The 20719-nt window shown below is 50.1% G+C and overlaps 11 protein-coding genes across 11 annotated transcripts; 4 read left to right on the top strand and 7 right to left on the bottom strand.

The window, feature by feature from the left end:
• Positions 1 to 123: 123 nt before the first annotated feature.
• NFIA_015650 (putative eukaryotic translation initiation factor 3 subunit EifCh) lies at positions 124 to 1242 on the bottom strand (the record flags this gene model as incomplete). The annotated part of the gene is made up of 2 exons (XM_001264768.1): positions 124 to 703; positions 779 to 1242. The coding sequence occupies 2 exons, from the start codon at positions 1240 to 1242 to the stop codon at positions 124 to 126; spliced, it is 1044 nt and encodes a 347-aa protein (XP_001264769.1).
• Positions 1243 to 1895: 653 nt separating this feature from the next.
• Positions 1896 to 2843, top strand: NFIA_015660 (arylformamidase; the record flags this gene model as incomplete). The annotated part of the gene is made up of 2 exons (XM_001264769.1): positions 1896 to 1990; positions 2051 to 2843. 2 exons carry the CDS (start codon positions 1896 to 1898, stop codon positions 2841 to 2843), a joined length of 888 nt encoding a protein of 295 aa, XP_001264770.1.
• Positions 2844 to 3289: 446 nt separating this feature from the next.
• On the bottom strand, positions 3290 to 4247 carry NFIA_015670 (casein kinase II subunit beta; the record flags this gene model as incomplete). Its single annotated transcript, XM_001264770.1, has 2 exons — positions 3290 to 3790; positions 3864 to 4247. 2 exons carry the CDS (start codon positions 4245 to 4247, stop codon positions 3290 to 3292), a joined length of 885 nt encoding a protein of 294 aa, XP_001264771.1.
• Positions 4248 to 5107: 860 nt separating this feature from the next.
• On the bottom strand, positions 5108 to 6602 carry NFIA_015680 (glycoside hydrolase family 6 protein; the record flags this gene model as incomplete). Its single annotated transcript, XM_001264771.1, has 6 exons — positions 5108 to 5152; positions 5210 to 5451; positions 5507 to 5764; positions 5830 to 5967; positions 6025 to 6278; positions 6337 to 6602. 6 exons carry the CDS (start codon positions 6600 to 6602, stop codon positions 5108 to 5110), a joined length of 1203 nt encoding a protein of 400 aa, XP_001264772.1.
• A 1485-nt stretch (positions 6603 to 8087) lies between these two features.
• NFIA_015690 (uncharacterized protein) lies at positions 8088 to 9512 on the bottom strand (the record flags this gene model as incomplete). The annotated part of the gene is made up of 2 exons (XM_001264772.1): positions 8088 to 9405; positions 9460 to 9512. 2 exons carry the CDS (start codon positions 9510 to 9512, stop codon positions 8088 to 8090), a joined length of 1371 nt encoding a protein of 456 aa, XP_001264773.1.
• Positions 9513 to 10098: 586 nt separating this feature from the next.
• On the bottom strand, positions 10099 to 11176 carry gcy1 (putative glycerol dehydrogenase Gcy1; the record flags this gene model as incomplete). The annotated part of the gene is made up of 4 exons (XM_001264773.1): positions 10099 to 10594; positions 10650 to 10898; positions 10962 to 11090; positions 11154 to 11176. The coding sequence occupies 4 exons, from the start codon at positions 11174 to 11176 to the stop codon at positions 10099 to 10101; spliced, it is 897 nt and encodes a 298-aa protein (XP_001264774.1).
• Positions 11177 to 12026: 850 nt separating this feature from the next.
• On the top strand, positions 12027 to 12864 carry NFIA_015710 (PSME3-interacting protein; the record flags this gene model as incomplete). The annotated part of the gene is made up of 2 exons (XM_001264774.1): positions 12027 to 12192; positions 12287 to 12864. The coding sequence occupies 2 exons, from the start codon at positions 12027 to 12029 to the stop codon at positions 12862 to 12864; spliced, it is 744 nt and encodes a 247-aa protein (XP_001264775.1).
• Positions 12865 to 13302: 438 nt separating this feature from the next.
• On the bottom strand, positions 13303 to 15134 carry NFIA_015720 (sugar porter family MFS transporter; the record flags this gene model as incomplete). The annotated part of the gene is made up of 7 exons (XM_001264775.1): positions 13303 to 13966; positions 14026 to 14282; positions 14335 to 14578; positions 14628 to 14819; positions 14876 to 14951; positions 15009 to 15054; positions 15108 to 15134. 7 exons carry the CDS (start codon positions 15132 to 15134, stop codon positions 13303 to 13305), a joined length of 1506 nt encoding a protein of 501 aa, XP_001264776.1.
• Positions 15135 to 15998: 864 nt separating this feature from the next.
• On the top strand, positions 15999 to 17885 carry NFIA_015730 (alpha-N-arabinofuranosidase; the record flags this gene model as incomplete). The annotated part of the gene is made up of 5 exons (XM_001264776.1): positions 15999 to 16105; positions 16183 to 16377; positions 16450 to 16562; positions 16685 to 16773; positions 16827 to 17885. 5 exons carry the CDS (start codon positions 15999 to 16001, stop codon positions 17883 to 17885), a joined length of 1563 nt encoding a protein of 520 aa, XP_001264777.1.
• A 218-nt stretch (positions 17886 to 18103) lies between these two features.
• Positions 18104 to 18475, bottom strand: NFIA_015740 (uncharacterized protein; the record flags this gene model as incomplete). The annotated part of the gene is made up of 3 exons (XM_001264777.1): positions 18104 to 18158; positions 18229 to 18311; positions 18368 to 18475. The coding sequence occupies 3 exons, from the start codon at positions 18473 to 18475 to the stop codon at positions 18104 to 18106; spliced, it is 246 nt and encodes an 81-aa protein (XP_001264778.1).
• A 921-nt stretch (positions 18476 to 19396) lies between these two features.
• On the top strand, positions 19397 to 20497 carry NFIA_015750 (uncharacterized protein; the record flags this gene model as incomplete). The annotated part of the gene is made up of 1 exon (XM_001264778.1): positions 19397 to 20497. The coding sequence occupies one exon, from the start codon at positions 19397 to 19399 to the stop codon at positions 20495 to 20497; it is 1101 nt and encodes a 366-aa protein (XP_001264779.1).
• Between the last annotated feature and the right edge of the window lie 222 nt (positions 20498 to 20719).

Genomic DNA, 20719 nt, shown 5'->3' on the forward strand with positions numbered 1-20719 from the left:
ATAAGCAAACAGGAGACATATTAACAGTGGAATATAAGAATTTTTCCTGCCTACGCCATAAGGTCATGCAAGTCCCAAAATCCCCATAGATTGAGATAAATCATCACGAGCCCGGCCACACGCTTATTTGGCGGTCTCACCGGGCAACAGGTTGCCCTTCACAGCAAACATCTTTCCAGTCGTGGACGAAACAAAGCTGTCAATCTGGCGCGCGTACTGATCCACCTGCCGGCTGTTCAGCATGCTCTCGAGGCGGCTAGGCTCCTGGGGCAGCTTGAACAGGCGCTGCCATTCGTCCTCGGGCAGAAGAGGCTGCTTGAGCGCCGCGCGGGTGGCGTTCTCCTGCTTGCGCTTCTGCTGCCAAGCGCTGATTCTCTGCTGCTCGCGCGCGAGCGAGCGCTGGTAGTACTGGAAGTTGTTGGTCTCGGTGTGGTGAGTCTCGATGCTGTCCAGGAGCAGGTCGCAGTTCTTCTCCAGGAAGGGGTCGATGCTAAGGGTGAGGTTGTCGTAGTTGGGGGCGAGAATAGACGACTTGACGAAGGGTCCGGATTCCAGGGCGGCCAGCGATGGGGGAAGATCCGTAGGAGCCGGGATGTTAGGGGTCTGAAGCTGGTGGATGAAGGAGGTGATCAGGTGAGAGTTGTGAATCTCCACGGGAAGTTCAACAAAGATATCCTGGTATCTCAGGCCGGACTTTTGCAACCTATCATTCAGTTAGCATCAATCGCTCTCAGCCTCATCAAAGCGTCGTTTGACGATGGGAAAATCGTAGATATACTCCTCTGAGGTGAACTTGTTCTCCTTAAAAGCCGTCATAAATCTGGGAGACAGGCGGAATGCTCTGAGGCTCAGGCTCCCCTGAGAGCTACGGCTGACGTCGTGCACGAGAGCTACTGTCCGCTCGTTCATTTCCTTCTGGTAAAAGAACTGGTTCTCGATCACGTTCATGTTGACGAAGTTGCCCATGTTGGCGCTCGTATACCAACCGACGTTGTTGGCGTCCACGTTGACCTCTCGAAGCATACGGATCATCTCCGCCTGGTAGACGGTATTAGCCTTAGCGCGAGGAGCGGCGGCAGCAGGGTTGGCAGCAGCATTGTCAAAGTGTGACTCGGGAGGCACCTCGACGACGGGGAACGGGAAGCTGTTTGTGATTTCCAGAGTTCCACCAACATCCATGCCAACGATCGATCCGGTCGCTGTCGTCGGGAAAGTTTGAGAGCAGTGCTTCATAATCTTCATGACCACCTGTAGACGTGTCGCATGAGTATAAATTCTTCATTGTCCAGCTTGGATAAAGTGGGGTGGGATTTTTCCTGGGGAAGATGATCATACCAAGGCCTCGACCTTGACGGCCGTGAGGGGGGTTTCGTTCCTATATAAAGCGATTAGCCGAAGGCGCTCGATATCATTTCCGCGGTATCATCACTTACTCCGCCATGTTGGATATAGCAGGCCGTGGAATGCTTTTGACAGCGACGATGGTTGATAGACGGCGTTGGTTTGTGTGGATGAATTGAACAATTTCCCACCGCCTAAGGCCAGAATAGGTTTAGCGTGCCAAGACCGCTTGGGAATAGAGACAACAACATCGCTCTGCTATTCCTTCCTCCATGTACTCGAGATTTCAGATTATGGATGGATGTACGACTAATTTCTTCATCGCGTTAATGACAGAGCTCAAGCATTTAGTGTGCACAAGCATTATGGTCTGAATTTGGGAGTATTGAGCCGCTGCACCGTTAGACACCATGGTCACTAGTAGTCGGCAGTGGCTATGAGCCTATGCCACCTCGGCCCCTCTTGATCGATAACCCATTTTCAGTCTACTTGACATTCTCGTTACTTGTACAGTGCATCGAGAATTAGCTCCTGGACACGAATATAACGTCGTAATGCCTACGGAAACACTTCAGTACAGAGATCACAAGCTCCAAACAGTGACAATATCCACTGTATCAGACAACCTCAATGCAGGCTATTGGGTGATGTATACAACCCAGACTCCCCAGACCTCAAAGGAACCTCGATTGACAATACGGTGAGCAAGCCTGATCCACGGCGGAGCCTGGAGAGACCCAACACAAACAGCCGCCTCATACGTCGCGCCGGCAGAGTCCATCCTCACCACATCCCCAACATACACCTCCACGACCCTCCCACACATCGCGGCCTTCGCATCGATCGAGTACCGATTGAGTGCCCATCCGGGTTACCCACAGAATCCCGATCACACGGATCCTACTGAATACCGCAATGCCAAACATCCAGACCATATCCGCGACGTGCAAGCAGCCCTGGCTCTTCTGCAGCGCAAGTATGGGTTCGGGAGCAAGTATATCCTCGTCGGGCACAGCGCTGGTGCGACTTTGGCCTTTCAATCGGTGATGGGGGCTTGCCGAGACAGCGCTGCTGCTGTCGCTTCTCCTCCGGTCGCGATACTGGGGATGGCGGGTATTTATGATTTACGACTTCTGCGTGATACCCATCGGAATATTTCTGCGTATCAAGAGTTTATTGAAGGGGCTTTCGGTTCTGACGAAGCGCTGTGGGATGCCGCTTCCCCTGCCTCTGTGAAAGGCTCTGAGGGAGTTGAGGGAGGATGGACGTCTGGTCGACTGGCTGTGCTGGCGCACTCGGCCGAAGATGGGCTTGTGGACGCTGCCCAGCAGCAGGCGATGCAAGCTGCGCTAAGTCGCTGGGAGGACAGCACACCGCAAGGTAGTGGCCAGAGACGAGTTGAAATGCTCTCTCTCAAAGGCGACCATGATGACGCCTGGATGAAGGGAGACGAGCTGGCAAGGGCCATTGCTCATACGTTAGCGGAACTACAGAAACAGTAGCGTTGCCTCAGCAGTGCTATATTATGCTCTAATTTGAGGCTCTACTGACTTGTCCTACGCTACGATTCTACAAGATAGAGGAATAGGTCAAAGAAGCGTCTGCTATCACGAGTCATGTCATGAATTACAAAAATCATTGCTTCATCTCGATTAACGTCGGGAGGGATGTCCTAGAACAAGGCAGAATGTGAAAGTAGTACACATTAGAAGGGAAAAGGGCAAAGCCGTTCTCAAAACTCGCCAACGCCCACCCAGTGTTCATCATCATGATTGTCAATTACATGCAAATGAAAATGAAAACTCCGTAATACGCCTGGTATTCGGTTAAAGCCAGCTGGCGAGGAAGTATCAGAAAGATGAAAAAGACCACCCGGCGCCAATTGCGACAGTCCAGAAGCGCATCGCGAGATGTGCAGAGCTCTTTTGGAGAGATGCTAAAGGGCGATTCAGTTGCCGAGGTCCATACGACCTGAGGCAGCGTCACCCAAAAGCTTCTCTTCCTTAACTTCAGAGGCCTGGTCTTCACCCTCAGAATCTTCCTCATCGTCATCCTCCACCTCGCTGTCTTCGGCGTATTTCACCTCCACACCGGCTTCGTTAAGACGGCTTCTCATCTGCTCACGATAGCGATCCTGCCAGCGAGCCAGAGCGGCACTGGCATGCACGCGGAAACCGTAGATGCGAGGTTCATAGCGGCGAGTGCTCTTGGGAGGAACCAGATTGGGGAACACCTGAAAGAAGATGCTATGAAAAGAAGAACCGAAGTAGGCGCCGTCGATAGAGGAGTGACGAGAAGACTTAGGATTGTAGATGTCCTCGCATTTGGCGCAGTAGAGTCTGACAGTGCTCTGGTTGGCAATATCGTGCAAGCCCATCGGGAGGAGGTGCTGACCCTCGCACAAAACGCGGGGGCATTTGCCGAAGTCGCCATTTTTGTACTTTTCAGCCTAAACGAAGAAAGAGAAGGTCAGCTGTCGAGCCTATAATCAAACGTGATATCCTGGTGACAATAACACATACCATTTTGCCAAGGCCACGCGTAGTGACAATGTATCTTGCGTGAACCAGGCCGTAGAGATGACGGGCGGACTTCTCGATCTGCTCGCGTAGATCATCATCCGCGTCGAGATCAAAGACGTCGGTCACAAGATCCAGCGCATACTGGTAGTAAGGAACTTCAGTGTTGAGGCCGGTAAGATTGAAGCGATCGGTCAAGTATTCCTCGTCGATCTCACAGAAATACTCGTTTCCGCGGGAGGAGATAAACTGCGTGGTATACTGTGAGCAAGGCATTGCAGATGGAGGATTATTGCGTCCCCAGAAACAGAGGTTGTAGAATCTTTCATTGGATTCATTGCCCCGAGCGTGAGCGAAAAGATCCTCACTAGTCGAAGACTCGGCCATCGTGAAAGGGAAGGGTTAGAGGATGTAGAAGAGGGTTGGTGGATGCGTGGTAGGATGATTCTGGTGCGCATGAGGCGAAATTGAGCTCCAGCGAGCTCTCTAGGAGAGATCTCAATGTTTTCACCAGCCGCAATTGCATCGTGAGGGCAGCCACGACCCATCTCCTGAGATGAACACCCAAGCCGCATCGCCCCCCCAACAGTACTTAGGTGGAAAGAAACAGATTCAACTTACCCAATCTCTCCAGTAGCTAGTGTAATCGCTATCAGTCTCACTGTTAAAGTCCTCCATCATGTTTACTATTTAAGTCGACGACGAAATGAGGGGGAAGAAAGTGGTGTTGGTTTGCTCTGCCTGTAGCAGTTACTGAGAGAAGGCTGGATTTGGCAGCCCCAAACCAACAGAGCTCTCAGAACCGTACAGTATGTGAAATTCTCCTCAGAGCATAGAAAAGCCAGTTCTCAATGGTGAACAGCGATCAAAGGGTTAGGAACAGAGAATATAAGATAATGTCAGGTAGTAGTCGCAGTGTGTGTCTCTTCTCCATTCTGTTCGACTGTTATCAGTGGATCACACTCTTCTGGTTAGCGCGGGGTTAGCGGTGAACATTTTGCCTGACGGGCATCACCGCCTTCATCATTTCTCTTTCTGAGGGGGTCTCTGATTCTCTGATCCTACTATGTTGTGTTCTTGCATTACTCGTTAGAGAATTTGAGGAGAGAAGTTGCATATCTTGACCCACGCAATACTCCGAGGTCATAGTCGGCGAACTGAAGTGCCATATACAAAATGCTTCTGCTGAGAAGAGTATGTAAAGAGAGAGTATCCAACCCAACCACCCAGTGGCCCTCTGCCCTCGTCTAGAACGAGGGGTTGGCGTACCGAAGAAGCTGTTCAAAATAGGCCTGTGTTGTATTCGTTATTACAGCACAAATCAGGATGAGGTTGTCTTGGGAACATACCTGGAACCAGGTGCCGGCTTCAGGGGCTGGTTTGAGAGCGTCCTCGAGTCCACATTTCGCATCGTAGCGTTTAGCAGAGGCGTCCGAGGTGCCATCACTCTCACCACCGGGCTTAACCCAGACGAAAGCATCCACCAACTTGTCTCCTGTGTCAGTGGTAGGCCGGACTCCGAAGCCAGTGCCAATCACATTGCACCAGTCACCCCATGCAAGCTGTCCAGTGGGCTGCTTTCCGTTGCGGCCTATGAAGGAACCTCGTTAGGCGATGGGTCAGGTGGGTAGCATCGTAGGACTTACCGGTGTCGACGATGAAATGAGCATTAAATCCAGCGCTGGCCAGCTGTGGAGCGAAGTTGTTGATATAGCTCTTCTCCTCGCAGACAGCATTTCCTTGGGTGTAAGAGGGGCACGACGTGGCGACGAAGGCATTGTAATTAGCCACGTTGGTCACAAGACCACGCACAGAAGCAGGAGAACTTGCGTTCTTGTACACGGATGCATACAGTTGGGCTGCTGGGCCAATGTTCGCAGGCCAGCCCAGCCATCCAGCATGTCCTGTACAACATACTCAGCAAGGCGTCCTACACAACGATCACAGGGGACGCACGCAGCCAACTTACCAGCGTCAAGATACATCGCAACATTAGGGGCACTGAGTTTCGTCAGGGCATAGTTGGTACACTCCAGATATGCATCATGAGCGTTCGCACACTTGGGCACTGCCATGTTGGTCACGAGGTTGGCCAAGCTGTCAGGCTCTGCTTGAGGTCAGAATCGATTACGAAGGGTCTCCATCGGCAACGGCGCGGACTCACCAATGACGAGGATAATCTGGGTATCAGGATAATTGTCGATGTGCTCGCGGATGGAGTCGATGTAGGCCTTGTACTTCTCAATGCCACCATCTGCAATAACCAATTCTCCATTGCTGGCCAAGGCAGCGCAGTCACGATCCGGAAGGTTGTATACAACGAAAATCCCAGCAATTGGAGGGCTTGCTGCTGCATCGTTCTTGGCTTTGATGTCCTTGAGGTATTCGCCCATTTTCGGAACTTTGGCGGTGGTATCCCTGAACAATCTGTTAGGAACGGACTCGCAGAAGTACTCAATGCACGGTATAAGCCTACATCCAAACGAAAGATGGCACTTTCGCAACGGCACTTGCCTTGGCGACCAGAGAGCCGGGCAACGAGGGAATGGCAAGATTCTCAACCTCGGACGCATAGTAAGGATTCACATAAAGCTGATGTCCCTCAAAGGGGTTACCACCTGCTGCTGCCGTGGTCGCAGGGGGCTCCGTAGTGGGAGCGGGAGAGGTAGGAGTGCCAGTTGGTTGAGGCAAAGCTCTCACTGCAGAGAGCAGGAAGGGTGAAAGAGCAAAAAGAGACCGCATATTGACGGCTTGAAGTTCCAGAAGAAACTTTGAATCTTCAGCTGAGAAGCCCGTGTGTTGCGTAAAGTGGAGTGCAATGTCTGCTGTACAATGCCTGACTCTCATGTTGATGGTCTTCGAGACCCTTTTATACCTCTTCTGTCTTCCTCTTCATAGTTCATGTTCCATGCATCCGGCACCCCGGTTGCCCAAAGAGACAAGGAGTTAGCTGAGATATTCTGCTAGAACTGAAACATACAGAGAGCCGGACTAATTGGGCCAGGACTGAAGAAAGGCATCAGAAGGACTCTTTCCAACTACTCTTGGCACATTCTGTCCAATATCGTGAAAGGATGCCGACCCTCTAAGGGCACGATACGGACTCTCCGTCACTGAAAGGGCTCATCATTTGATGATCGTCGTACCTTCGGCACATAGGGGGTTACTGCATGCTCCTTGGCTCGCTTCCGCCACCTGCCATACCCTCAATGTGTTGAAGAGCCTGATGATATTTAGCCGGACTGGTCCTGCCGCTTGTTGATATGCCCAGCGGCCTAGTGAGGATGTCCCCTCACAGTGTTCAGACCCCCTCGCAAGTCTTGGAAGCACCTTTCGAGCAATCGAATACCAATTGGGGATCGTTCACGGAAAAATTACCGGTCCAAATCAGATGATCGTCGGGGAATTTTTGATGAAGGAGCACGGCGTGAGGAATTGAAAGCGCAGGAAATCGCGGGGGTGGAAGTGCGTCAAAACGGGGCCTGTTTCATCTATGGTGATTTGCTCCTTCAGGACGCGAGGGAACAATCTTCCGTCTCACCGTGAGAAGGAGAGTATAGATATTTCGACTTTGTACACGAAGCACCGAACTGCCGATCCTTTTGGGTAATCCCCTACACTTCCCGCACGGTTTGGGACCATGACCCATGCCCATGTGAGATGGATGAGGCTATCATACTGCGCTGCCAAGATGCGGAGTTTTGAGTCCAATCCAGATCCGTTCAGAACATGATCTTCTGATGAGTGTGCGGCCCGAATCCCCGTGGGGAAGCGGGCATCTTTGAATATATGAACATTGTTCTTCTTTGAGAGCGAGATCCGCGTACTCAGCGTACTCATTGATTCCGCAATTGTCAGGTCAAAACATGGAATGTCATTATTGCGGAATCCTTCCTAAACTCTGATATAGTCAGGAGTATTTGTTGTCTCAGCACTAAGATGGCTGGCATAATTAGGCTCTCAGAATAGGCAGATGGCGTTGCGCCACCTTCAAGGTTATTATACAACACGCCTCCCTCGATATTCAGTTGTAGTAGCTCCTGCAGCCAGCAGTAGGTATAGTCGTTAAACTAGCTGATGGAATCGATGTATATTCTGCAAACTACGAAGTACTTGCAGGATAGCGATTTCTTGACTTAAATTCGAAATAGTTGATTATGAGCTAATATGGAAATGACTGTCGAAGTCTGTAGATGATAGAACAACAAGAAAAGAAAAGAAAGTCACTTAACGAAAGTGCTCTGCACGATCACATTCAGCCAGGAACCTGTGAATACCTTCGACTCCTTCGTACTCTGATGCGCTTTCATGGAAACCGGCGCTGGAAACCTCAGGAAAGAAGGCACGATCACCAAGTTCGCTCACGTTGATGCTGGAATATCCTGAAGAGGACGATACCCAAGGATTCTTGTCGGCAAAGATCGGAGAATCCTCGAAACTGAGCCCATTGCTCGACTTTCGAGGATTCTCAGGCGAGTAACCTGTCCCATCCTCGGAGGTCATCATTGCCTGCCAATCGACCTGATCAGGAGACTGTCCCTCCGATGCTTCTTGTCGGAAAAAGAACTCTGCTACATCCGAAGGAGCCGATACGCTAGGAGCAAAAGGGAAGAGCAGAGCGAGATCAGCTCCTGTTCGGAGGTTGAAATCCTCGTCCTGGCTAATCCGTCCTCGCCGGACACCGACCTCATCGCACAGTCGCTCAACCGTCTCAGCGTCGCACCCCGGAAATCGCACTCGGATCGTGGATCTGTTATGTAAAGAGATAGGCAGATCACCCAGTGAGGATAAACGCTCGAGGTCATTGAGTACGGCAGCCATATCTTTCAGCGCACGTGCGAAGTCGGCAGAAAGGAAGCACAAGGTGTCCGAGTTCAACGTTTCCACGTGGTGAACACCGGCAGAGGCAGCCTTTTTCTGAAGTCCGAAGGCTGTAATGGTTGGAGAAATCTGGAAGTCGATGAATGAACCGGAAGCCGTGCGAGGAATCGCCGCCATTTTACGCTCAGCCTGATCTTGGAGCGCGCTCACAGCCTTGTACCTCTTCTGTCCCGTGATAGGGTCGATGCCGTCAAACCTGGCTTTCTGTCCCGAGAGGAAGAAGGCTCGCACACCCATTGACACATTGTTGATCACCTGCGCAGGAGAAGCCGGACCATGCGAAAAATAACGGGCACCACCAATACGTCCGGCACCAATGGTATAGCCTCCAGCCGTGCGGCCAAGAGTGCCGCCGGTCAAGTTGGGGCGGAGAGTCGACGCAAACGGGGCACGACTAGTCAAGCGACCGATATTGGCTACAACACGGGATTGACGATACGCTGCGTGATCCCCCTGCAAGCCATTCTTGAGAGAGGAAACGAAGGAGTTTGCAGTACGAGTAGAAAAATAGCGATTGCTGCGGGATTGGCGGATAGCGGCAGCTCGGCTGATGGGCTGACGGGTAGGAATACGTGCATAAGCTGGTTGAAGCCGAAGCGAGACTTGCTGAGTTGGCTCAGGAAACTTGGCCTTGAAGGTCTTCAGGGCCTTCTCATAGGCGAACCTGGGGAGAGTCAGGCTATTGAAGTATACCTCTTATCAAGCAATGAGAACTCACCTTGCTGCTCTCCAGAATTTCGGGAGCAACAGGTGCCCACTGGAAGGCGGCATCCTGACGATAATAGAAAGGTGCTTCTAAAGAAGAATGGAGGATGAAAACACCATTCTCTTGATGAATCGATGATGGGGGAATGGATGATGAACGACGGTGCCTGGGGACTGATGACTCCGCACCGTGGTGGCGGTGCACCTGATCTGCTGACGCCACGTGCTTATTTTGTTTAGGGATCTTGCCACTGACATCAAAGAATTATTCTCGAGTTAGATATTTTTACATCAATTACCTCTCTACTATTTGAGGCACATAATGGTATCTGGTAAATACAAGCGCTGGAAATTCCCTTGGGACGCGGTTAGCACAATATAACTGGATATGACCTCATGTCTGAGCTCGAAGCGGATCTGTTCCATTTAGTGATAATAATTATCCGACTGTCAAGGCTGGTGAGGAAGAGGGTTGCAGATTCAGTTCAAACTACAATAAGTGGAGGTATGCCGATAGACTAGGCTGGTAATCTCTCTAACTCACTTTCAACATTTGAGGATATAAAAGCAATTCGATCTATCACTTGATATCTACATATGTCAAGCACGCAGTGACATTCACATGATATGCGCATCATCAGTTAATAAACGTTTATTCGTCATCACCAAAGAAAACCTTGACGGGCAGCCAGCTGTCACCACAGACCTTGAAGCGGTCCTTGAGGTTATCCAATTGATTTACCTCGTCGGCTGTAAGATCCCAGCCATCGAGCTCAAAGTTCTTTCCAATGCGTTCTCCAGATACGCTCTTTGGAATCACACTCCATCCCTTCTGTAGACCCCATTGAAGCAGAACCTGCTGAGGGGTCTTACCCTTCTTTTCCGCAATTTGCAAGAGCGTCTGATCCTTGTACAAAGGAGAGTTTGTCGAGCCAAGGCAAGAATAGCCAGTAGAGTGAATGCCCTTGGAAGTGTTGTAGGCCACGAGCTTAGGCGAGGGATTGTTCGGGTGCAGTTCAATCTGGTTGACTGCGGGGACAATCTTGGTGCTTGGATCATTGAGAAGCTTCTCAAGGTTTCTGATTCCAAAGTTAGAGACACCAATGTTGCGGACCTTGCCGGTGGCGGGCAGCTTCTGCATCTCTTGCCTATGGTACTTGTTATTATAACACCATTCCTTATTGAAAAATCCCGGAAGCTTACCATGTCTTGATGAAGTCCCAGTCAGGAAGATGCTTCGACTTGTCATTGGGATCTGTCGAGCATGGCCAGTGCATAAGATAAAGATCGACGTAGTCGACACCAAGGCTCTTGAGAGACGAGTCAATTCCCTCCTGGACACGGTGATGCCATGTGTTATCAAGCTTGGTGGTGATCCAGATCTCTTCGCGGGGGATACCCGAGTCCCTGATGCCCTGGCCTACTTCAGCTTCGTTACCGTAGGCGAGGGCACTAAGATTGGTCAGTCCGCGCAGAACTTCGATGACAAGATGGACAGAGGCATGTTCAACTCACGTGTCAATATGGCGATAGCCCTTCAACAGAGCGGCTTTGACGGCCTCTCTGACTTCGTTGGGCTTAGATTGCCAGGTACCGAGACCGATTGCGGGAATCTTGTCGCCCGTGTTCAGGGCGTAGGTCTTCCTACAGATTGGAAATTGTTAGCGAAGCAATTCTCTTGCACATCACCATCTCACGATCACGTACTTCGTATGCTGGAGAGTCGACATTTTATAGGATTGAACAAAGAATATACTAGCTGATGTTCTGGATTGGAATGCAGCTGCAGCAAGGGACGAGGGACGAGGGAGAGAACATGGAAGATAAGGGGTGAAAGAAAGATTTATAATCTGTCTTGAGCTCCGAGCCGCGAGGAACCGCATAGTTAGGCAGGTCCAAGCAGTAGGCTATGACGCTATACGAGCTACGATGGGCGGAGTTGCCCCTCTCAAGGAGTGGGGGAGCATCCGTAGATATGTCTGGCCAGCATGGGAGCAATTATCCGAGCGGTATGCCTCTTTATCCAGGCATTCTTCGTTTGAGCAAATAACAGAACCTATATCAGAGACAGAGTTTGAAGATTCCTTGTAAAGCATGGCATCTATCGATTCGATCGTTAGTAAGCGAGAAAAAGAGGTCAGGAGCGTCAGATAAGCATTCAGGCTGTAAACCACCTGCAGTATTTGGAGTAGTCCCAGTTATCTGGGTCCCTAAATGGAACCTCGCAATGTTGCGTTGGCAAAAGTCCGGTGAGTGGGCCTGCATCCAACATGCATTTTGCCTAAAATGGACTGATTAGGAGAGTTCTTAGTACAAGGCGGTGACGGCAATAGTAGCCATTCACCGCCTCATTTCTGCCCGTCTATCACAATAGTACCACAACGCAAGCTCAAGATTCTCCTCGCACCATCCGCGCCGAACGACGCAAATCTGCTAAGCTCGAATATTCTTAATAGAGTATCGTCACCGATTGCTGAAAGCAAGTGATTATTACGTATTTGCTGTCACATCTGCATCATACTCCCGGAGGTAGCTTGCATCTACAGACATTGAGCTCCCATCTCAAGGGGAAGAGTCGAGATGTCGTCTGGTTTCGTGGCTGCCGGAACCGATCAGGAGCCGGTAGAGCGTGATGATGAATGGCGTCGTGCACAGCAGGAATTGGAGGAGGAGCGGAGACGCAAGGCGGAGCTAGGCAGGCAGGAGGGTGGGAAAAGTCTGTATGAGGTCTTGCAGCAGAACAAGAGTAAGTTACCGCATTTCGCAAAGACAGCTTGCGGTACTTTATTGGATGGATTTCCTTTGGACTGACATGTTAGGATGATTGTTCTGCTGCGTAGTGGCCAAGCAGGAAGCCTTTGAAGAAAAGATCAAACTGAAGAACCAGTTCCGGTCTCTGGACGAGGACGAAGTAGAGTTCCTTGACTCCATCATGGAGTCGACGCGTGCTCAAGAAGCGGCCGTGAAGAAAGAGACCGCAGAGCAGCTTGAACTATTCCGTCGGCAGCGAGAAGAAGCAGAGAAAGCTTTGCTGGAAAATTCATCAACAGATGTTGTGCCGTCCAATGACGGAGAGGACTGGAAGATTCCCGCGCGGAAGAGACGACGGGATAAAAGCAAAGAACTCCTGATACCAGGCAAAAAACGGAAATCCACAAGCGAAGGCGCTGCTGAACGGCCTTCGCCCAGCGAAAGTAAAGCAGAGGCTCCCAAAGTGCAATCTCCTTTGAAAGACAGCAAAATACCCACCGCTGTTGAAGTACCACCGGTTGCAGAGGTTACCAAGACGACCATATCCTTAGGGACCTCGTCTACGTCAGACACGCAAGGCGCGAAAGCAAGTCTGCCAGCGGCGCCAGCTGCAAAATCATCTACATTGTCCCTCGGGCTAGCCGGTTATAGTTCTGACTCTGAATGAACATGATCTCAAACTTATTACACTGTAAATACGTCGGTTAATTGGAATAGTTCCTCCGTTCAAGACATGAACACCGGTGTGTGAAATTATCCAATAGATAAGATCCACATCCGAGGAGGCAATCTATTACATTTCTCTAAATACACATGGCAGTGCCGCTCTACCTTCTTCTAGTTCAGTCAGGTACCCAAGAGAAAACAATTACCCGTACTTGCTGCTCATTATGATGCCTGAGATATTGGTCAAAAGCTAACCTTCTGAAATAGTCCGTGTACATTTTCTCAATTCGTTGACAAAGTGTCAATGAAAGAACAGAATACAAGACATTCTCACTCCATCTCAGACATATACAGCTCGAGACACCTGGCATCGGATTATGGAACAGCCTTGTTCCTCACTTCCCGGCTAGCTGCATTCTTCTCCTTATTATCACAGAATTCACTCGTGATGCGTCGCAAAAACAGCCTGTTTCTCTTGCTGTTCCTCGACCTTGCGCTCCAAGTCGTGCGGGGTATAATCCTCCTTGCGAGTACCAGGCACGATCCAGGGAGCGTTGGAGAACAGGTAGTTCATCTCCTCGAGAGGCAATTTCTTAGTCTCGGGAAGGAGCAGCCAGAAAAACAGTGCATTAGTGAAATTGCAGATGATGAAGAGATAGTAGTAGCGGTAGCGGATATTTGTCATGGCGATGGGCGTCACTTGACCGATCATGGTGTTGAACGCAAACGATGTCATTGTGGCAATGGAGACACCCTTCGAGCGTGTCCGCGTGTCGAAGACTTCGGCAGGGATAATCCACGAAAGGGGACCGCAGGTGCACGAGAAGGAGAAGTTGTACAACCAGGTCATGATGATGAAGCCCCAGTGAGCGCCGGTGTTGTTGGCTTCAGGAGGGAACCGCGCCAGCAGGATACAGGCGACGATGAAGGTGACCATGTTGCCCAGATTGCCACCGATGAGTGTCCAGCGGCGGCCGAAACGATCAATGAACGCCATGCATAGGCACTCCGCGACCAAAGCAATGATTGAATTGATAGCCTGGTACTTGAGCGTGTCGTCGCCCGCAATGCCGATCTGTTTATAGATTGTCACGGAATAGTATCTGCAAGGTTTTTATCGTTAGAACCGCACTGGTAGTCGTCACATACGGAGCATACTTACTGGATAGCCGAGACACCAGTCATTTGCACGGACGCCTGCACGGCACAGCATAGGAAAAGGCGGCGGAAGGACGACCGATTAGTGAATAACTCACTGTAGGACTTGGCCTCGTGCTCATGCTCATACACAATGGTCTCCTGGATCTGATTGTACTCTGCGCGCACCCACGCGTCATCCTCGTTACCATGAGCATGGAGCTTTGCAAGGGTCGCCAAGCCCTTTTCGTTGAAGCCATGGTCGATGAGCCAACGAGGTGACTGTTCTTGTGTTAGCATCGCATTCTGTAAAGAAAGCATTCCATCTTATTACCTCAGGAAAGAACATAATCAGTAGACCCAGGACGACTGCAGGGGCAATCTGCAGACCAAGTGGGACTTGCCACTGGGCGTTGTTCGTTGGATGAAATCCGACGTATGTACCATATGAGATCCACGCGGCGCACAGCGAACCGACACCCAGCATGAACTGCTGCAAGGACGTTACACGGCCTCGAATCTTGGGGTGGCAGATTTCGGCTTGGTACATGGGAACGATCATGGTGAGGAATCCAACCCTGGGTTCTCCATTAGCAAGGTCGCCCGCGTTTGAGGGGATTCACTTACCCAAGCCCGGCGAAGAATCGTCCGGAGTACAAGTATGAAATGGTCTGAGCACCAGTTTGAAGACCTCCTCCGAGGCAGAAGACGAGGCAACCGATCGCGATGGTCCATCGTCGTCCCAAATAGTCACCGGTGGGACCGGCAAACCCTGCGCCGAAGAACGCTCCGGCCGTGAACATGGAAACTACCAATCCACTACGCAGGTGTCAGACTTCATGAGCCCTCTAACCAGCAAAGGCAGATACACTCACGTTTGCGTGTCATTTGCGGCAAACTTTGCGTCAAAAGATTGGCACGCAATGACTTCTGCAATGACACCCAAATCATCTTGACACCGCAGGTCAGCTCTGTAAACACTTCAAGTCCAGTAGATAGGATACACACAGCCAAAAAGAAACGAACCCAGGGAGGCGAAGACGCCCACCAGGAACTAGTCGACAGATCAGTATGGTTGTTAGGTACCTCAGGCATTGGGGCACATACCTGGTACCACGACGGACTCAAGCGCATGGTCATCACCAATAAAGGATCTTGATTAATAGTAACAATGACTGTTCCTCTGGGGAAAGACAAAAAAATGCGGAGAATGAAAAGGATCGTCCTGGGGGTACTCCGCAGGGCCTTTTTAAGGATATCTACTCCATACTGGGGTTCAGAACCATGTAATAGAGTGGTAGCACCACGCGACGCAATAAAGCCAACGCCATATTGTTTATCGTGCAGCAACGATCTCTCGCGAAGCTTAGAACACGAATATCCGGTGGAGTAATTGCCAAAAGGGCAAGTTTCCTTGATCCTGGCACCTCACGCGGAACCTCCAAATTCTGAGCAGACTAGCTAACCGTGAGACTAACAATATCCTGGAGCAAAGCCAATCGCTCTTAAACCCATAGCAAGGAAAAGTCAAAAGATAGACATAACTGGGCTATGCGGGGGAGCTAGTTTCACGGTCTGAAAGTGAAAGCAACAAATCAGAACAGAAAACATCACCAGGAGACCAAGCAAGCTGATTGATGGAACAACTGGTGGCGTTCCCTCGGCTCCAACACTAAATAGGCGTCCCCGGCCAACTGCTCCAGTTGCCATCTCCTCATCAGTGGACTCATCGTTCAGAGGGCCTGGAATTTCCCCCGCAGGGAATTTTCCCAATTCAATAATAATGGAGCGATGACTGAGGATAAATCCAGCATACAAGCTGGAGATTCTGGGTGCCTTATCGAGACGACGCATCCGTTGCGGTTGCTTCGGATAATAGTACTGATTCCTTGTCATTCCTTCTTCCTCAGTCTATCGTTCCTGTTGGACTTGAGATCACTTAGTCCTTGAATATACTTGACTCATTTTGCTGGGATTTGTTGACTGCCAAATCCCACCATGACTACCTTCACGAAGCTCAGTGAGCAGGAGACGCCTAGTATCTCCGTTCATGCGTCGCGACGCATTTCCAAGATCAACCCTAATATCTATGCTGGGTTCACAGAGTAAGATCAACCCATGCTTGATGCTTAAGACATTGCAACTATCGCTACTCCGAGTGTTGTGCTAACCTAGACCTCAGGCATATGGGCCGATGCATTTATGGAGGCATCTATGACCCAGGCAATCCTCTGTCGGACGAGAATGGCTTTCGTAAAGATGTACTGGAAGCCCTCAAGGACCTGAACATCCCTGTTGTTCGTTATCCTGGTGGTAATTTTACGGCTACCTATCACTGGATTGATGGTGTAGGTCCTAAAGATCAACGGCCTGCGAGGTAACTGCATCTCCAGCTAGAGCTCCGAAATTATTTTTTGAGCGAATAGCTAACTCAAATCATGGCTCTAAGACCTGAGCTGGCTTGGCTGGGAACTGAGACCAACCAGTTTGGAACAGACGAGTTCATGAAGTGGTGCGAGCTTCTTGGAACTGAGCCTTACTTTTGCTTGAACTTTGGCACAGGTACGATATGGTCCAGCTGTTCTATAATGCGAATGCTGACATTTGTCCCCAGGAACTCTTGATGAAGGTAGAGAACTCCAGCTCCGTACTTCCTTTCAGCTTATACTGATCTCATCGTCTAGCTCTTGCGTGGGTCGAGTACTGTAACGGTACGAAAGACACTTATTATGCCAATCTCCGTAGGAAGAATGGCCGTGAAGAGCCTTATAACGTATGTCATCTGTGCTACTGGTCATTTGCCGGACACTAACATCAACCCTCCAGATCAAATACTGGGCTCTTGGTAACGAAGTGTGGGGACCATGGCAGGTCGCGCAGATGACCAAGGAGGAGTACGCTCACAAGGCCTACCAGTGGGCAAAGGGTGAGAACTCATTCGCTTCGACTCCGAAAGAACCAACCAGTCAATTAATATACTTTCTAGCGCTGAAGCTGCTCGACCCCACTCTGAAGTTGATCCTCTGTGGCCAAGACGGCACTGCCTCATGGGACTACTACACATTGAAGCAGTGCCTGCTTCCCGCTCACTCGCCTCTCTCTACTAGCACCGTTCCTCTCATCGACATGCACAGTATCCATATGTACACCTGCGGTTCAACTCATCTCCCCAACGTTACTGCTCCACTCGCCGCTGAACGCGCTATCGAGATTACCTCATCCCTCATCGACCTCGCCATGATTGAGAACGGCATTCCTCCTGACCAGCCGCGGCCCACAATCTGCTTTGACGAGTGGAACGTGTGGGACCCCCTGCGCGCTGAGGGAAGCAAGGGCGCCGAGGAAAGCTATACCCTCTCCGACGCTTTGGCCGTGGCCATCTGGCTCAACGTCTTTGTGCGCAAGAGCAAAGACGTCGGGATGGCCTGTATTGCACAGAGCGTCAATGTCATTTCCCCCTTGATGACCACTAAGGATGGTATCATAAAGCAGACTATCTGGTGGCCCTTGTATCTATTCTCGAAGTATATGCGAGGCTGGACCATCAATGCGCACGTCTCTTGCGGTGCCTATGAGGGCGAGACGAGTCCGAAGTGGATCCGCGCCGTCAAGGACACTCCCTGGCTGGATGTCAGCGCCACCTTGGGAGAGGACGGATATGTTAATGTTGCTGTCGTCAACATCAGCGACGAAAAGGATATGGAGTGCAAGTTCGAGGGGGCTACTAGTGATGTCACTGTATTCACCGTCACTGGAGACAGTGTCTCGGCCTGCAACATGAAGGGAAAACAGGAAGTTGGTCTGGCGGAAAGCACTTGGGACGGCAAGGGTGCCTACAAGTTCCCCAAGCACTCGTTCACTCTACTTAGATGGAAGGCGGAGTAAGTTTAGAGCTCTGATGACGACACGAATTTTCCTTCTTCATATCATTGTCTGGTCGGATTCTTTCGGCCTAACGATGCTATACGGGAATATAGAAATGGGCATGGTAGACATCACGTGACATTATTTCATCCATCTAAGACATGGTCTCATCACAGGTGATTAGGACTTTAGGAGTAAGACTTTCGTATGATCCTGAACCATATATCGTATATCGTAACTCAACCAAAGTGGACATCCTTGACTTTATCCTCCTCGTCAAGGTGGATGTTGAGTCTGACAAATAATTAGTCGTCAGCGATTGTCCATATCAACACAGACATAATGACCACGTAGGCATGCATACCTTTCCGGTCTATGATCCATAGTCATCGCGTCACCGGGACGAAGAACTCGATGGTGCTCGGGTAAATCCTTCTTCGCAAAAGTCTGTCCACCATCAGCAACGTGATTCACGAGTAGGGTAAAATAGTCAAAAACCGCACATTCACATCGCCGGTAGAGTCACTGATCTTTTTGCCGGCGAGCTTGCCGAGCCATTCGTTCTTATCAGAACCCATGTCCGAGTTGATTCCGGGGACGACGAGAGGCATGTTGGACTGTGTTTGTGTAAAGAAGTTTTGTACTTGTGATTTATGAAAAGGGAAGAGTTGAAATTTTCTCATTCAAGTCTGTCTTGATGATGATTCTTGATGGTGTATTCTCAAATTCGGGGGATTTATATAACTTGAAGGCAGCAATGATAAGCGACCATGACGTCGTTTGTGGAGAAGCAGGCAAAGTAGATCTATATATCCTTTTTGGGCTTAGTGTATCTGCCTCTATGATTATGATTTCAATGTCACGTGCTTGGTGGTGTGTGCTCTGTATCCCTTTCATCAACGTATGGTCTTTTAAGTCTCTGTAGATATTCTATAATAGTTGTGAATTGGTTTGAATGTCTCTATATGCCTCGGGAAATAATTATCAATGTTATCAGTCAGTGAGTAGCCTTCGCTAAGTACCAGAATCCTCCCCATCCTCTTAACATATTTTCAGAAATTGCAACGAGGTCTCCGAGACGTCCAAGCCTGATCACAACGCGGCCCAATTCTCCTATCTCATCCTGTGCCTCTTTGAATCTCTAATTTTAGACATGGCTTGATGCTGAAATCCAGCGTTACGTTTGTTTCTTGAAAATGGACAAAATGCGCAGAAGGAAGCTGCGCCGACCACTTCCATCGTGCCTGCTTTTACCGGCACAGTACCAAGCCTCAGCTGCTCAGAGAGTAACATGCGAATGATATCCAGACATCCCTTGTGGCGTCTCCTCCACTCACTGTACCTATGTCTTGAGTGTGAGCATTTTATGGCGATCCTAGGTCGACCTTTTGTGAACCAGGATGCAAGGACGCCTACTCGTCATGCTCGCATTACTTTGTAGTGCCATGTACACTCTCCAATCAAGCTCTCCCTTTGTGTGCTCTCCAGAACCTTCAATCGCTTCATCAGCATTACTGCCGTCACTATCCAGAATGGTATCCGCATCAATACCATCATCAACCGCACCGAAAGGGATTCGTTCATGGCCAAAGGATAGATTGGACAGCATCTACAATTTCTTCAAAAATAAACTACATATTCAGCAACTGAGCCTCGGGGAAAATGACCGATTGAACGTTGAGCTGGGAGAGGAGGCTGATACATCCGACGACCCCAGGCGCTTAGATTTCACCATTCCCTCGGGGGACTCGACAAAACACCGATCATTGACTGGGATCGAGACGCGCGCAGAATCTACAAATTCGCACAGCTTGGCTTCAAAAACCGATGGCACGCGTATACCAACAGCAGTGTACAAGAGAACCGCGAGCTCAACAGTGGATTATGTGACACCAACACCGTCGCATAAGTCCTTTCTCAAGCATTGGAGCTACAAGAAGAGCTCCATTGCCGCCGCAGTAATATTTATAGTTATTACCACTGTGGCATTTCTAGCCCTGACCGTCCTCCTCATCAGAAGGTTGAGACAATCCTGGAAGCGATACAAGAAAGGGAAACGCGATTTCGCGAATTCTAAATACGCTGCAATATCTCCTCTCGACGACAACATTGCTAACTACTCATTTGGCAGCACGCCGAAAATCAGACGCAGCCGCGAAATGTCGGTATCTGACAAGAGCCGTCCAACTACTAAGGCATACGTCGCGGAAGAGGCGACGAGACTGGAAGCGGTGACTCGAGCACTTTGCGCACACGCAGATGCCGTGCCGGTTTCGCCTCTTGGCTCATTTGCTGCTCCGAAGCAGTCAGAAGCCAGGCTCCCACAACCGTTTATGCCAGAGCGCCCAGGCAAATCCGAATTGCCAGCAGAGCCATGGCGGGCCGGCTTTGTTCCAAAGCAAGTGGTCGTTGTTTCTCCTTTGAATCGAATGGTGTCAGGAAAAGCAGCAGAGATTGGGTGGCAATCATCGTCGAGAACTATCGATGAATCAAGCTTGCCTAAGTCGGAAGCAGGTCCTCAAAGGCCACACCGAAAAGCTCGTCGCGAGGTCCGCAACCCGACTCCGTCTACAGACCAACCTTTCCGTCTTCCATCAATCGAGAGAAGCACGTCACCTCTTTTCGAATTCTGAATGTACATGCCACTTCGTTCAAGCGTTCTGATCCTCACGGATCACGATTTCACGCCATAGCTTTGAGTAACGTGCCCTTCCCCAACCATTCGGCCCTGATACGCTCGTCGAGAGGTTTGAATACTCTTGATTTGTCAATTGCTTAACGGTTCTAATGGACATTACTCGAGGTCAAGCATTTTGTTTGATTGTAGGCTGTATGACCATTGAACACATACCCAT

Source organism: Aspergillus fischeri, genomic scaffold (assembly GCF_000149645.3).
Source record: "Aspergillus fischeri NRRL 181 1099437636249 genomic scaffold, whole genome shotgun sequence".
Classification (NCBI taxonomy): Eukaryota; Fungi; Ascomycota; class Eurotiomycetes; order Eurotiales; family Aspergillaceae; genus Aspergillus; species Aspergillus fischeri.